This window comes from Heloderma suspectum, chromosome 2 (genome assembly GCF_057233095.1).
Source record: "Heloderma suspectum isolate Gila_16-S chromosome 2, 16-S_ref, whole genome shotgun sequence".
NCBI lineage: Eukaryota > Metazoa > Chordata > Lepidosauria > Squamata > Helodermatidae > Heloderma > Heloderma suspectum.
In genome coordinates, this window is record NC_139459.1 from 138,774,336 (window position 1) to 138,788,460 (window position 14,125).

General features: G+C 44.3%; 1 protein-coding gene across 18 annotated transcripts in view; it reads left to right on the forward strand.

The window, feature by feature from the left end:
• The window catches only part of TMOD1 (tropomodulin 1), a 55,524-nt gene that overhangs the window by 6,365 nt on the left and 35,034 nt on the right, over positions 1-14,125 (forward strand). For 12 of the 18 annotated variants that reach the window (XM_084834984.1, XM_084834980.1, XM_084834987.1 and 9 more), the window contains exons 2-3: positions 7,080-7,248; positions 11,626-11,782. In XM_084834984.1, coding sequence (XP_084691110.1) covers positions 7,129-7,248; positions 11,626-11,782 — 277 coding nt within the window. In that variant the 5' untranslated portion in view covers positions 7,080-7,128. Of the gene's footprint in view, positions 1-2,036; positions 2,072-7,079; positions 7,249-11,625; positions 11,783-14,125 lie in introns of all 18 variants that reach the window. The other 6 variants (XM_084834985.1, XM_084834988.1, XM_084834978.1 and 3 more) reach the window with 2 other exon arrangements.

Below are 14,125 nucleotides of genomic sequence, written 5' to 3' on the forward strand. Positions count from 1 at the left end.
AGTTGCCCTTTTCTGCACTCTCCAGCTCTACAATATCTTCTTTTAGGTGTGCTGACTAGAACTGTACACAGTAGAATACTAAGACTTTCTTCACATGGAGCTTTTATCCTGCGATTGAGGTTGCTCCTTCATGGAAGTTTGCATGATGCTGTGAACCTTCAAGGAGTCTCCTGCACTAAATGCCCTTTGTTCTGTTTTTAAATAAATCTCAGACAATGAGCTATCAAATTACCCTGTTGTGTTCCACTTGAGTTCCCTCCTTGAAAAGAGGGAAAGCTGCAAGAAGAGGCACGAGATCAATGAAAGATAATGGAAGACTCAGATACGGGGAGAAGGAGGGGGAAAGGGGAGGGGGGAAAGGAAGTGGGTGAAAAGGGGAGTTGTTGTGATCCTGCATTTAAAGTGGAAGCAGAAAGCCCAATTTAAGGCTGGTGTAGAGATGCCCTAAGTGTGGTTGCACCGTAGACTTGTATAAAGGCAGTATGATATTGTGAGCTGTATTCACAACTCCTTAATTCTTGGGTAGCAGCACATGATAAGCACTAAACCTTAAAATGATAGAGTATTATTATGCACTACCAAAATATTCCTGCCCTTATGAGGTGCAAGCTGTTTGTTGAGGGAGTACGTATATATTAATAGGTTCTTGGTGGTGATGTGGGAGGATTCTGAGCACCAGAAAAAAAACACATTTCTATCCTCCAGTGAGATTTTTGTTGGTGAAGGCTAGGGTAGAGAGATTGTATACTCCAAATTAGCCCAAGAATCATGCTTCACTTTTCCCTGTAGGAGTGAATGGCAGCCATTCACTTATATTGAAGAAGATAAAGCCATCTCTACAATAAAGGAAAATCCTGGAGCCCCCCCAGAGCATTTTCTTCCATCTCTGTGGTGCAATGAGAATCGGCCAAACATCCTTTCTCACGAGCCCCCCATATATCTTTCAATGAAAAACAGTGCCATGTGGTGTCTGAAAAATGGCAGTGCACCCCGTTGTATTTAAATACCTCATTTAAACTGTTTTTTAAACTACACTTTTTGCCAGGGATAGCGCAGGAGGGGCCCTGGATGACGACAGCATCATGTGATGGTCCCACAAACTTTCATGGGTGGCCAGTCACAAGTGCACTATAAATTCCTTGTGTAAAGACAGCCATCGAGATGACCTCAATCATACCAGTGGGGTGGGGGCTGAACCTGCTTTCTGCCCCTGGTCACCCCAGCCGTTGAGAATCAAGCCTTCTCCATTCTACACAGCCCTGACTTTTCATCTGACTAGCCCTATCTTAGCTTTTGTTTCTTGGTCTTGCTAAAGTGTGACAGAATGTTGGAAAATACACAGACACACAAGTATGCAAGATTCAGCTTGCTTTAACTGAGGATGGAGACAGTTACATTTTCACAGTTAGATGGTATAGGTAGAGGCAAAATTAACAGTGGTGTGTATACCATTTCACTGCTGCTTCCGGAAATCAGATTTTGCAGGGTTTTGTAGTGTTTTTAAAACCTGCAAAACCTCTTTGATCAGAAGTAACAATTGGACAATACCCCAAACAGCAATGTCTCTGATGCTACAACTCCAGCTCTTAAAACTCTTATCTGGCTCTAGCCTTTCTTTGGCTTGTCCAACAGTTTTGTTCCAGCCAGAAGAAAGGGATAAACCATTTGCAGCAACTGTGACTAAGATGATTTATGTGTTACTTGCATCATTTAAAAATAATTGCTCTGACTTATTGCTTGTTTTTGCTTATGTGCAAGTCCTGTACCCTATAAATCATACTATTACACAGTCTTGTGAAACGCACTTCAAGGGTCTGATAGTCCAGTGGAAGGAGTTCTTCATTTTTTGCACATTATGCCAGTTTAAAAACAACCTTACGTTTCAGTTTGAAATGTAGGATACTTGTATTTTCTTCTCCCTTAAGCTTGGAAGCATCTGCCCTCAGTCAGCAATTATATTTTTACATATAAGGAGTTTTGATCAACAAATATTACAACTCAAACAAATCCTTGGCTTTTATTTTTCTGTTTTCCAGACAGCATTAGCCTGTTGATTTTTTTCATCCAGGAGGTAAGCGTTAATTTTTTTATCTGTGTGTTTCTAGTGAAGACGTGATATACCCATTGTCTCAGCTTCTGTGCTTTTAGGCATCTGGGTTATGGTGGCTTTGTTGCTTCAGAAACACAAGTGGGCAAGGTTAGAATCTGAGATGACTGTGATAAACAGGAATAGTATATTAGCTGAAATAAAAGAATGGAAATCCAGAAATAACAAATGTAAAATATGCAGAGGAAAGTAAAATGAATGCATAAGAACTCAGTGGGGAAAACTGTTTGGTGTCCTGCACTAATGAAAAATAGGGCCTTTACATAAGAAATAAGTGGAACCCTGTTGAATCTGTCCCCAAAGGCTTTACCTAGTCCAGCATCTTCCTTTTCAAGAGTGGCAGGCACGTCTTTTTTTTCTTAGCGGTCAGACATTCCATGAAGCCAGAATTGCCATTGTGGAGGTGCTAACTTACTTTTCAATTGATGATGATTATGAATGACTATCAATTATGAACTCCTGCCCTGCAGAAGTCTAGGTATACACCGATGCCCACCATCAAAGAGCAGGAATCCCCTGCCTGTGTAGAGGGAGAACTGTGGAAAGGCTTGTTCGCTTGTCAGCCCTGCTCTGATGGTTGGAATGGAGTGGTCTGGGGGTTGAGTAGGGTGGAAAAATTTGTTGGATGCTGAAGCTGTTATGGCTATGCTGCTTTATCATGGTCTTACTCTGTATTAAATAAAGCATTGTGTTTGCCTCAGAAGAAGTGATCAAGCATGCTACATTTGGGTAGCAGAGGGTGGTTAGTGCTGCTATATTCTACCATAAAGTGAGCAACCTTTGTTAGAACCCATATCATACTGAGCACTTAGGGAGCCTCTGCAGCTGCTTGCTGTGCTTGGATTGTTCAGGCAATAATAAGTGAGAGGAAGATCGACACTAACAGGCGGGAAAATCTCTGCATGGAAATACAGGGACAATTGTGTCAACTCCAAAGCATGGCCCTTCTGAGTCTTGTGAGTAGTACTTGGGAATCTCTGGGGCGGGGGAGGGGGGAGAATGCACAATGGTATGGAAAAGTTGACTGGTGTTGCTGAGATGCATTACATAGCATCTTGATAGTAGAAAAGTAGTTAACCAAGAAGTTCAGGGACCATCTCTGGTAAACAGTTTAAGAGACAGATTAGCACAGCTAGTAACTCCACAGAAAAGTGTAGCTAAGCAAACCTTTCCTGGTGAGTCTCTGTTTAAAAAAGAATTTAAGTTGGCTCAACATCTTGGGACTCTGAATAAACAGGAAGGACTGGATTTTTCTAGCCTGGTGAATCTGATTGAAGCAGGACTATGACGGGGCTATTCAGAGTTGGAAGCAGTAGTGAAAGCAGTTGTCTCTCAGACTAGTTTAAGCGGCTACATGGAATGAAATTGTGTAGTGATCCTGCCTAAATTAAGGAGAATTCTAAAAGCTTATTATCAAGAGAAGGTGCCATAGAACTCTATGTCACGTTGCCTGATGCTTCTCAGGGAGTTAAAGAAAATGCTCAAGATTTCTTGTTGTGGGCTATGACATAAAACAAAAAGTACTGTTTGCTTCACAGGGGGAAAGTGCCCCTTAAACTGGGTTGCCAACAGCCTGCCTATTTAAGCAACCTGGGGTAGTCAAGCAAGACTCCCAAAGGACAGGGCCAAACCTATTGAATATGTGGGCAAAACCAGAAGTACAGAATTATAAGCTCTTAATGGGGGAACAGGAAAAGAAGTATGCATGTGGAAAAAGTTTACTTACTTTATATACATTACACCAACTCAAGTTGCTTAAAAACTTGAAGACCATAATACAGCACTGTTGAGCAAAGTTGCAATCCAAAGAATCGCCATACTAGGAGATAGCAGTCCCTGCAGTCCCTTGCTGACAAGCCAGCTCTGTCGCAACACCGTGATACAGTCAGGGGTCAGTTGTCATTTCAGACCAAAGAGCCATATTCTTAGCATCTTCCTTTTTAATGGAAAGTGTTGTGTGGTGGATCAGGCCTTGCGACTGAGGCTCTGATTTGCTGCACCACCTTACTTGTTGGTCGGAGCTCTTTGAAGGCCAGTGGGCCTTGGTTGTGACTCCAGAAGCCCCTTCTCCGTGAACCAGCTTCAGCCAGCACAGCCAGGCCGTTCCACAGCTTAGGATGAAGGTGGATGTGGAGCTGGCCACAGAGAGGCAGAGGGGGTTTGAACAGTCAGCCAGAAGGGGCTTTGGCATGCTTACTCCTGCCCTTTTACTTTCCCAGCAGGGTGGCAAAGAGGAGACAGTAGGCTTCAAGGTGCAGCAGCATAGCCACCCAAAGCAGCCACTGGGCTGCCAGAGCAGAGGCAGAACCCCTCGCAAGCATAGCAGAGAGCGATAGCTTGCCTGGGAGCAGACAAGATGCAACAGGATCAGCCAGCCAGGTGAAGCCAAGCCAGCAGAAACCTTCCCTGCAACCCTGAAGGAACCACACACAGTATGAGGCCAGCCTAGGCGACCTTTGCTCCTTGGAGAGTTGAGGCCATCAGTGAAGGCAACTGGATGGACTCAAATGTTTCTCTTCCTCCATCCCCTCCTTTCTTTTTGGTCTTGGACTTGCCTTAGACCCTATATCAAAAGAGCAAAAGCAAACATAGGTTTCTGTCTAGCCCTATGGCAATGGGTCTCCAAGGTGCCTCCTCCCAGAAGACCCCCCAAGACCCCCTCAACAGTTGACTGTCTCCTCTATGAACTGAGCCCTAGGCACCTAACACATGCCCTGCAACAGAAAAAAAATGCAAGGAGTTATGGGATCATGACCTCACAGAGCCAAGCAGCTTTTGGCCAATCCTGGGAGCTTCCCACTAGAATATTCAGTTTCAGATCTCAAAGCTAATCTTCAATAGAAGTATGGAGATTTTGGTCACCTAAAACAGCTAAACCCATTTCCTCTTAGCTCAGAAAAAGGAAATAATTGTTTCCAATAAATTAAGGATGTTACTAAGACAACCAAGCCTCTCTTCTGTGGGCAGAGGCCTTCAATGATGGTTGGGTATTAGGAGAGTGATGGCCATGAGTTTAGAAGAGAGTAGGCAAACTTATGGAAGATAGGCTTGTCAACAGCTATTAGCCATGGTAGCTAAATGTTGCCTCCATGTGTAGAGTCAGTATAACTCCTGAGTATCAGATGCTGGGGACAAATTATGAGGGAGCGCTGTTTCCTTTTACGCCCTGCTTGTAAGTTTCCTGAGGCATCCACTGTTGTAAAGAGAATGCTACACTAGATGGACTTTTGTTGGATCCAAATCAGGCTGTTCATAACCGTTAGTTGTGTTTTTGCTTCGAAGAGAGGAAAATGTACATAGTAATTTTTGCATTATTGTGCTCTTACCACTTTGTATGATACAAGTTAGGAGATGACAGAATGTTTAATTTGCATGTAGGGGAATTCCCTAGGCTGATGCGGCAGGTTTTGGTAGAACTCTAAAAACCTGCTTGCCCCGAGAGCCTTGTGCACATAGAGGAAGGGTCAGTCAAGTAATTGTGTAGGGCTCAAGCAGTTTACTGGTTAAAAAATGGCACTTTGAAGTATGCCCTGGAGACTGGGGTGGTGGGGCCAGAGTAATGTGCTCCCAGCACTCCATCCCTATAGGAATTCAGCTAAATGGTTCTGCCACTGGAAGACTTCAGTGGCTGAATTGTAGGGATTGGATTGGGCCCAATCCAGCCCCTCGCCCCAAGGCAGGATATTTACACCAAAAGCAACCCTGATGTGTTGGTCTAATCTTTTTTTGAAAATGTCAATGGGAAAAGATTTCACAACTTCCCAAGGCAGCCTATTCCATTGCTGAAATGCCACTGTGGTTCAGACATTTTCCCTAAACCCGGACCTAGTTTCTTGTAGTTTAGCAGCGGCAGTCCTAGCCTTATCGCCACCTGAAGATGCAAAGATCTGTTCCTGTGTCGCCTCTCTTCTCATCCCCCCCCCCCCCCGCATTTCTGTCTGAGGTGTTAATCTGCAATGACTCATCCACACATGCAAGTCAGTAATTGGTCTTGCAGGCCTCAGGCAATAGCCAAGTATCCATGGATCAGCCAGCATTGTGCATCTGTGACAATGCATAATTACCCATGTCAGTGCTGTTCTTCTCTTCTTTCCCCACACTGTCCCCAAAAGGAAGAAAATAAAAGAGAGAGGATTCTAAAAACAGGAAAGAATTATGTATTTCAGTGGAGTGGGGAGTGGACAAGCTGTGCCACAAATCATACATGGTTATATTTCCTTCTTTTATGGTTGCAGACAGACCACCCTTTATAAGCTGGTTAGTCCAGGATGATGTTTTATCAATGGGGACGAATGGCAGGTGATAGTCTCCTGAGAGCTCAGCTTGTTGAGGGAAAGATCCACCAGTGGTTGGAGAAAGTTGCACACCTCCAACTGAGGGGAGGGAGGCAGAGAGGGCCAAAAGCACGTTGCAGTTTGAATTGATGGGGGTGGGGAGAGAGTTTTCTGGGTGGAGTCAGCTAGAATTGTGGGTGCCACCTCGCGTGTGACCTCACGTGTGCGAGTTGATATCTGGGGATCTGCTGTAGGAGTGTCTGTTCGCTTCAACTTTGCTCTACCTGTAGATTTGTAAATAAAACATATCACAAAGGTAATGTAATTCTCTAGTGCTTTTTCATTCAAAGGAAATGAAACCCTGGAATGTTGCTCCTGGAACCTCTCACCACCCAGAAATGAGAAGTGCATAATAATATTTTTATTTTATAAAGTGTTAATTTGCACAGTGCTTTCCCCACCTTATGTTTGCCATTTGTGGCTTAGAAGCTTGCACTGCCAGTGTCAAATCATGGTTAAGCCAAAAGAGGCTTATATATGCATTAGTGCAGTAAATAGCACTTATTTACTGATTCGTTCCTTATTTACTGATTTACTGATTCGTTCCTTATTTGTGCTGCCGAGTTGAGCTCCGGCAACTGAACCAGCCATGAAGGAAGTTCCAATTTTGCTCTTTTTCTTTTTGTTTAAACATGCAGCTTATATATTTCAACAAGAGAGGGATTTTAAAAGCAAGAATTGTTCAGAATGTCGTACAGACAAGGACTAGAGAAATACCGAGACCTGGATGAAGATCAGATCCTTGGAGCACTTACAGAAGAAGAAATTAAGATGCTAGAAGATGAACTGGTAGACTTAGATCCAGATGTAAGTGATGGTAAAGGAAAACTTTTAAAAAGTGGCCTAGATCTTTTCAGTGGCTCTTAGCCATGATAGCTAAATTGAACTTCGATGCTCAGAGGCAGCATGCCTTTGAATACCAGATGCCGAGGGCAAACAACATGAGATAGCCATCACCTTTTGTGTGGTGCCTGTGATCTTCTAAAGCAGCCTTCTCTGACCTGGTGCCCTCCAGATGTTTTGGATTACAACTCCCAGCATTCCGAACCATTCACCATGCAGGCTGGGGCTGGTGGGAGTTGAAGTCCAAAATATCTGAAGGGCAACAGGTTGAGGAAGTTTTTTCTAAAAGTATATGACTGCGGCGGTCAGGATGCAAGGCCATCAAAAACTCTGAACCTAGGACCTGAGTGATGGAGGCAAGGATTCAGCCTGTGCACCACCACCAAACTCCAGCCAAAGGAGCCAGCGAGCTCTTAAGAGCAATAGGCCAGAGCAGGTCGTGCGGTACTTCTTGAACTGTATAAAAACATCCAGGTCAGGCATGCTTACTGGTCTGAACAATAGAGGATCCTGCTGCTGCTCTTTCCTATGGGAGCCCACCTTTGCCTCTGCCTCTCCTTGACCCTTTCCCTCCTGCTCAATTTGATGTGAGCTGAGTCTGATACTAGCTTCTTTTGGAAACTTTTTGGACACCTCCCTTGTCCATTTGATGTGTCTAGTGAAGTCTTGCCTGCAATTATTTATTTATTTATTTAAAATATTCATTGGCTGCCATTCAGGACAGAGTCCTTCCCAAGGCAGCATACAACATATAAAACTGATACGATACAATCAGCAATAACAACCAACAACAAATCCAGCAATAAAAACAGCAATCATGTCAGGAGAAGGCCAGAGTAAAATAATATGTTTTCAAGGCCTTCTTAAAAGCCTGAAATGATGGAGTATGCTGGACCCCCAATGGCAACTTATTCCAGAGGTGTGGGGCCACTGCAGAGAAGTCCATGCCACACTCTGTTTGGTGCTCTTAAGGATGTAAAGATTGCCCGCCTCCTGGATCAGATCAAGGTCTACCTAATCCCACACCCTGCTTCCAACAGTGGTTAGACAAGCAGGCTCGAAGGTAACAACCTTCCCATTGTTTGTCTGTCTCATATTCAGAGGCTGAACTCCTCACGTCACCCTTGATTTCTTAAGAGAGAGGTGCCAACTAGTGTGTTGCTAGTACCCTCTTGTCTGCCATTTTGGATGAGGAGAGATCAGCATGTGGATTATCAAGGTGCCGTGTGGCTTTCAGGTCTTAGGGACACTACATTGTTGTGGCTTGTTGTTGTTCAGTCGTGTCCGACTCTTCGTGACCCCATGGACCACAGCACGCCAGGCCTTCCTGTCCTCCACTCTCTCCCGGAGTGTGCTCAAGTTCATATTCATTGCATCGGTTGTGGCTTACACCAGAGAAATTGTCTACCTAGAAGTAGCCTGAGAGTCACTTCACCAATTATGGGATGCTGCAAGGACATTGTAGGTTCACCTGTGTTTGTCACAATAAATGTGCAGAGTTTGAAGATGAGATGTGCATATCCCCAAATTCGCGGGGACAAATACCAGGGAGCTGGATTGGCTGCAGCTCCCTGTTCCATGACTGCTGTGTGTGTGTGTCTGGAGATCTGTGTCTCCCCGTCATACTGTAATGGCTTTCAAATGAGGACATTAGTGGAAAGTTAGTTTGTTTTGATGTTTCCTCAAGGAGCACTACTGGCTAAAATATGTCTCTTCAATTCCTTTTGATGATTGGTAGCTGCTACCTATTGGGTTGGGTTCCAGAGAGTAAACAGTTTTCTGGTTTGGATGTAACGCTAGATTATAGTTTAACACTATGGCTGGGTTTGGATAATGGTTAACACTTCAGAGCAAGTCAGGATATTAAACCATGGTTTGAAGTTGGTTGAATATCCTGACTTGTTCTGAAGCTGTCAGCCATAGTTTCTTGATCTGGAAGAAATGGGAAACTATAGTTAATTAAAGGCTTCCTGGTTTGTTTCCCCGCTCCCATAAAAAGAAGAGTAAAGGGGCTGCGTGCACAGGCAAAATACTCACTTATATCTCTGCTTATTAAATGGAGATATGACCATCTCAACTTTCCTAGTCAAGGCTACCTTAGTGATACTAACAACATTCAGAGTAATGACAAAGTGGTTTTGCGGGAGTACTTGCTGTTCTAGAACACCATGCCAGTCTCCCATTATGTCTTAAACAGAATCATTGCATCATCCCAACTTGCCTGCAGTTTAAAACTACTATACGCTTCATCATTGTTGTGCTAGATTTTCCTGCACAATTCAATGAACGCTGGCAAGCTTTGAATTTTTCCAGCATTTAGCCATTAGCATTCGTGCACCTGCCAATACGTTACTCTCCAAGACCTTGTTATCATTCCTCATGGCCTTTCCCGGAATCTTTAAACCAAAGCGGTGGAATCCTGGAGGAATGAGCCCCTGTAATTGTCTGAATCACTTCCAACAGTTCATCCCTGAAATGTTGGATTACATTACAATACCATCACATGCACACAAAATCTGCATTTGAAGCATGACAATGCCAGCATTGGTTAGATCAACATGGCTGACTGGGGGATGCTGAGAGTTATAGTCCAACACATCTGGTGGGCACCAGGTTGGGGAGGGCTGGGTTAGATAGCATTTTTGTATCCGTATTGTGTGAATGTAGGTATCTTGTGCTGGGAGCTACACTGCAGTGGGCTCTCCCATCGTTCCCTGGCCCAAGTTGCCCATTTATTTTATTTATTTATTTCATTTCTATACCGCCCAATAGCCGAAGCTCTCTGGGCGGTTCACAAAAATTAAAACCAAATGGCACACAATAAAACAATATAAAAAACTTAGAACATTAAAACCACAATATAACAATACAGCCACAATAAAACCTAGCAGCAGTGCAGGAATTTAAAATACAGATTTAAAACAGCAAAACTAAAAGTCTAAAAAGCTGAAATGCCTGGGAAAATAAAAACGTCTTCACCTGCCGCCAAAAGGAATACAATGTAGGTGCCAGGCGAACCTCACTAGGGAGCTCATTCCACAGCCAGGGTGCCACATCAGAAAAAACTCTCCACCTAGTAGCCACCCACCTCACTTCCTTTGGCCACAGAGAAGGGCCACTGAGGATGATTTTAAGGTCCGGGCAGGCACATATGGGTGGACGCAATCCTTCAGATAACCTGGCCCCAAGCAGTTAAGGGCTTTAAATGTTATGTCAACACCCATCAGGGCATTGACATGCTGAGCCAGATGGGCCCTAGGGTAGTGGACACCAAGCAGTGGTTTACAGCAAGAGTTGAATGCTCCATCCTTTGGCTGGAGCAGTGAGGGACAGAGCAGCAGAGGCAGAGAGAGGAATTGCACAGGTTGGCAGGGGACCTAGATGGGTGCCCCACTTCAGCCAGGACACCAGTAGTGTCTACAAGGGGCAAGCCGACCCTCTGCCCTTCAGCCCTGGAGTTGCAGTTTGGTCAACAGGGAGAAGAAACACCGTCCCTTTTGCTGGCGTTTGAGGACTCTTGACAAGCAGCAGAATCAAAATGGAGCAAAAACAGAGCTTATCACCATGCTTTCCATAACTGGAAAGTCTTTAGGGGAAAAAACCTAAGGTGGAGGAAAAAAACACCCCAAATCAGCCCAATGAGTACTGTGAGTGTCTGTTGGGTAAAAATAATGGGAAACCAGGAAGAGTGGTGGGAAGGGATGGATGGAATGGAGTATTCTGGAAGAGGGTATGGCTGGAACCCACAATGCAACATTTTGTTGCAGTTCCCACTTATCCCTAATAAATATTTGCCTATGAAAAGATTGTGGTTGTGTTCTCCACATGAATATTATGGATTCATTCACAGGGCCAGATCACATGGGTGGACAGCAAAATGGGTACAGTCGGCATGTGGTAATTCAGCATGATCACGAGATTTTCTACACATGGCTGTTAATCCAATGTATCTACTTCCGGTTTCATCACAGAATTGAGATCCAAGCTCTATACAAGGAACATTTCCTTTCCTGCTTTTCCACTACATAACGTCTAGGCAGCACTGTGCTATAGCCGAATAGTGCAAATACAGAAGAGGAAATTGTGCTTTCTTTCGCTTTCACAATTAAATGCTGCATTTTCCCTGCTCTAAAAATACGCGTGGAAAGTGCTGATTTGACGTAGAAGTGAAACTGGAGGGTCACAACATCTAAAGAACCCATGAACAACGGTGAAAGGGGAATGGTGAGCACACGATAAATGCCGCATTTAGAAAAGCCCCCCATTTAAGAATATGAGTTGCTGATGAGCAGTGGTCACTATGCTCCTCCAAAACCTTTTTCTTCTGTCTCCAAAATCTAGAATGCGCTATTGCCGGCAGGAATGAGACAGAGAGATCAGACGAAGAAAACACCCACTGGCCCCTTTAAGAGGGATGACCTTCTGGCACACTTGGAGAAGCAGGCGAATGATATTAAAGACAGAGACGATCTGGTTCCTTTCACAGGGGAGAAAAGAGGTAGGAGTTGGAGAGGTATCTCAACATGGGGGTTTCTCGTCTTTTCAGGATGTGTGTTAAATTAACTGAGTCTCTCCACAGGCACCTAGGTTTAGCCCCCGCCCCCATGGTATTCCCCAACCCCTCAAATGCATCCCTTAAATGTCTCACCTGTAGGTGGATGGCTGCCATTCATTCCTCTAGAGGAAAATAAAACAGTGGGGAGGGCAAACACTCTCTTTTTCACCTTGCACTGAATGGTCTGGCAACAATGAAAAGAATCTCACAGTGGGGTACAGTGTGTGTGTGTACCCCCTGCCCCCCCCCACACACACATATAGCTTCCTGAAATTTACAGCCCCACCCTCCACCACACCCACCATATTGGGCATTTTGTTGGTATATAACAAGTTGGAATGCCAAATCCTTTTCCTTAACTCTTAGTTTCTGGTCATGTGGAACATCACAAATGTTTAAGAACAAGCCACAATTCCCTCCTTTACCCACCTCCAAATAGGGTGGCCAGATGCAAAAGAGGTACAGGGACCTCCTGCCCCTTTAATAGTTGTGCAGCAGAGGGAATTTCAGCCAGTGCAGCTTGTCTACAAGGGGCACCTGCTCAAATTCCTTCTTCTGCAAAACTATTAAAGGTGCAAGAACCCTGCTCTCTTTTGCATCTGGCCCCCAAATCCCGCCTTTTTTACCCCCTTCCCACCCCAGATACCCACTCATCCTATCCCCTGCCAAGGGGAACATAACGTTTAAGAAAATGTCAAGTCCATCAAACCCTGGGTCCACTGCTCAGTCTTCAGATTCCAGCATAGCAAGACTAAAAGCTTGTTGTTGTTGTTCGGTTGTTCAGTCGTGTCCGACTCTTCATGACCCTGTGGACTGTAGCATGCCAGGCCTTCCTGTCCTTCGCTCTCTCCGGGAGCGTGCTCAAGTTCATGTTCATTGCATCGGTGATGCTATCTAGCCATCTCATCCAAGATAATTATTTATTCGTACAAACTCTTATAGGCCAACTTATACATGTCTACTTAGAAGTAAGTCTCATTGAGTTCAATCAGACTTACTTCCAAGTAAGTGTGTAATGGATTGTTGCATATGAGTATAATCTTAATTACGTATTTTTGTCAGCCTTTCTCTTTAAAATAAATCCAAGTCCAGAGAGTGAGATTGTGTTGCTGAAACTTGGCATTTCTAAAACCAAGCCATTGTTCAGCCTTGGTAAACACCCCCACACTAATTTAAAAGATGTGTTTTTACAAATGTAAACTGAATAGAGAGGGCTGTTCCGTAAAGGACTGTTTTTAGTTTTCTGTTTCATCTCAAGAGACAGCCCAGTGAGCAGTTGCTTCTTTGTGAGGCCTAAATTTAGCGCTGCTCAACCTTCAAGCCGCTTTTGGGATAGTGTGGTCTTTGTCCTCCTTTTCATTCCTTGTAACATGGGCAGCAAGGACAAAAATAGTCCCAGTGTCACATTCCCTGCCCAGAGCAATGAGTGTGCTATCTCTTTTGCATCTGTCTCCTGGATGGCTTTCTAAAGAGGTGCCTCTTTTCTTCATCATAGCACTGCTTGTATTTCTACTCTTTCAGTTCTGTCTGGATCCTTCAAAATCAAACTTTCATTAAACTTTAAAATGTTTTTTCCCCCGTTAGAGGGGGAAATAGCCAAATGGGGCATTAAAAATATGCAAACCTCCCCCACCGGCCCCTTCATATTCTGTGCATTTCCTTTACACTAAAGGGTTGATTGTTCTGCAGTATTTCAATCCACTGGCCCCTCCATTTTGTGTGTCCATTGGTGTAGTGGAGTCAGGGCTGGCTGGGGTACAGCAACTGCATGTCCTTATTAGCAGGGACACTGACCTCATCTGCCAGCCCTCCCCCGCCCCTTCAGAATTCCCCGTCCCTTCTGAGCTTAGCTGAAATCCTCACGAATTTCCCCAGCAACAATATAGGGTTCCCTGTTGTAATGCAAAGTATTTTGGGGTGTCATGGTCATCAATGGGCAATTAAGACCCATTAGCGCTACAAAAAAACCATGCTCCTGGTGGAGATGAAAACTGGTAGAACATACCTGCCTGAATTTTTTGCATCTCCTTGTGGGGTGTGGCTGTGGGGACTGTCATGATGAACGCCTGCACTTCAAAACTTGCTACACCACTGTGTGTGTCTGTGTGTAACTTGAAGATTTCAGTAAAAAAAAGTTGGATGTACAAAATTTCATTTCTCCCTAACTGTAAATGCCCACCATGGTAAATACTGTGCAATGCAATCACTATTTTATGTTGATGCAGCAGATAAGGAGGTCTTAACCATTCAATGATTTTATCCTTTGGGTGCTTCCAGACGAGGCTT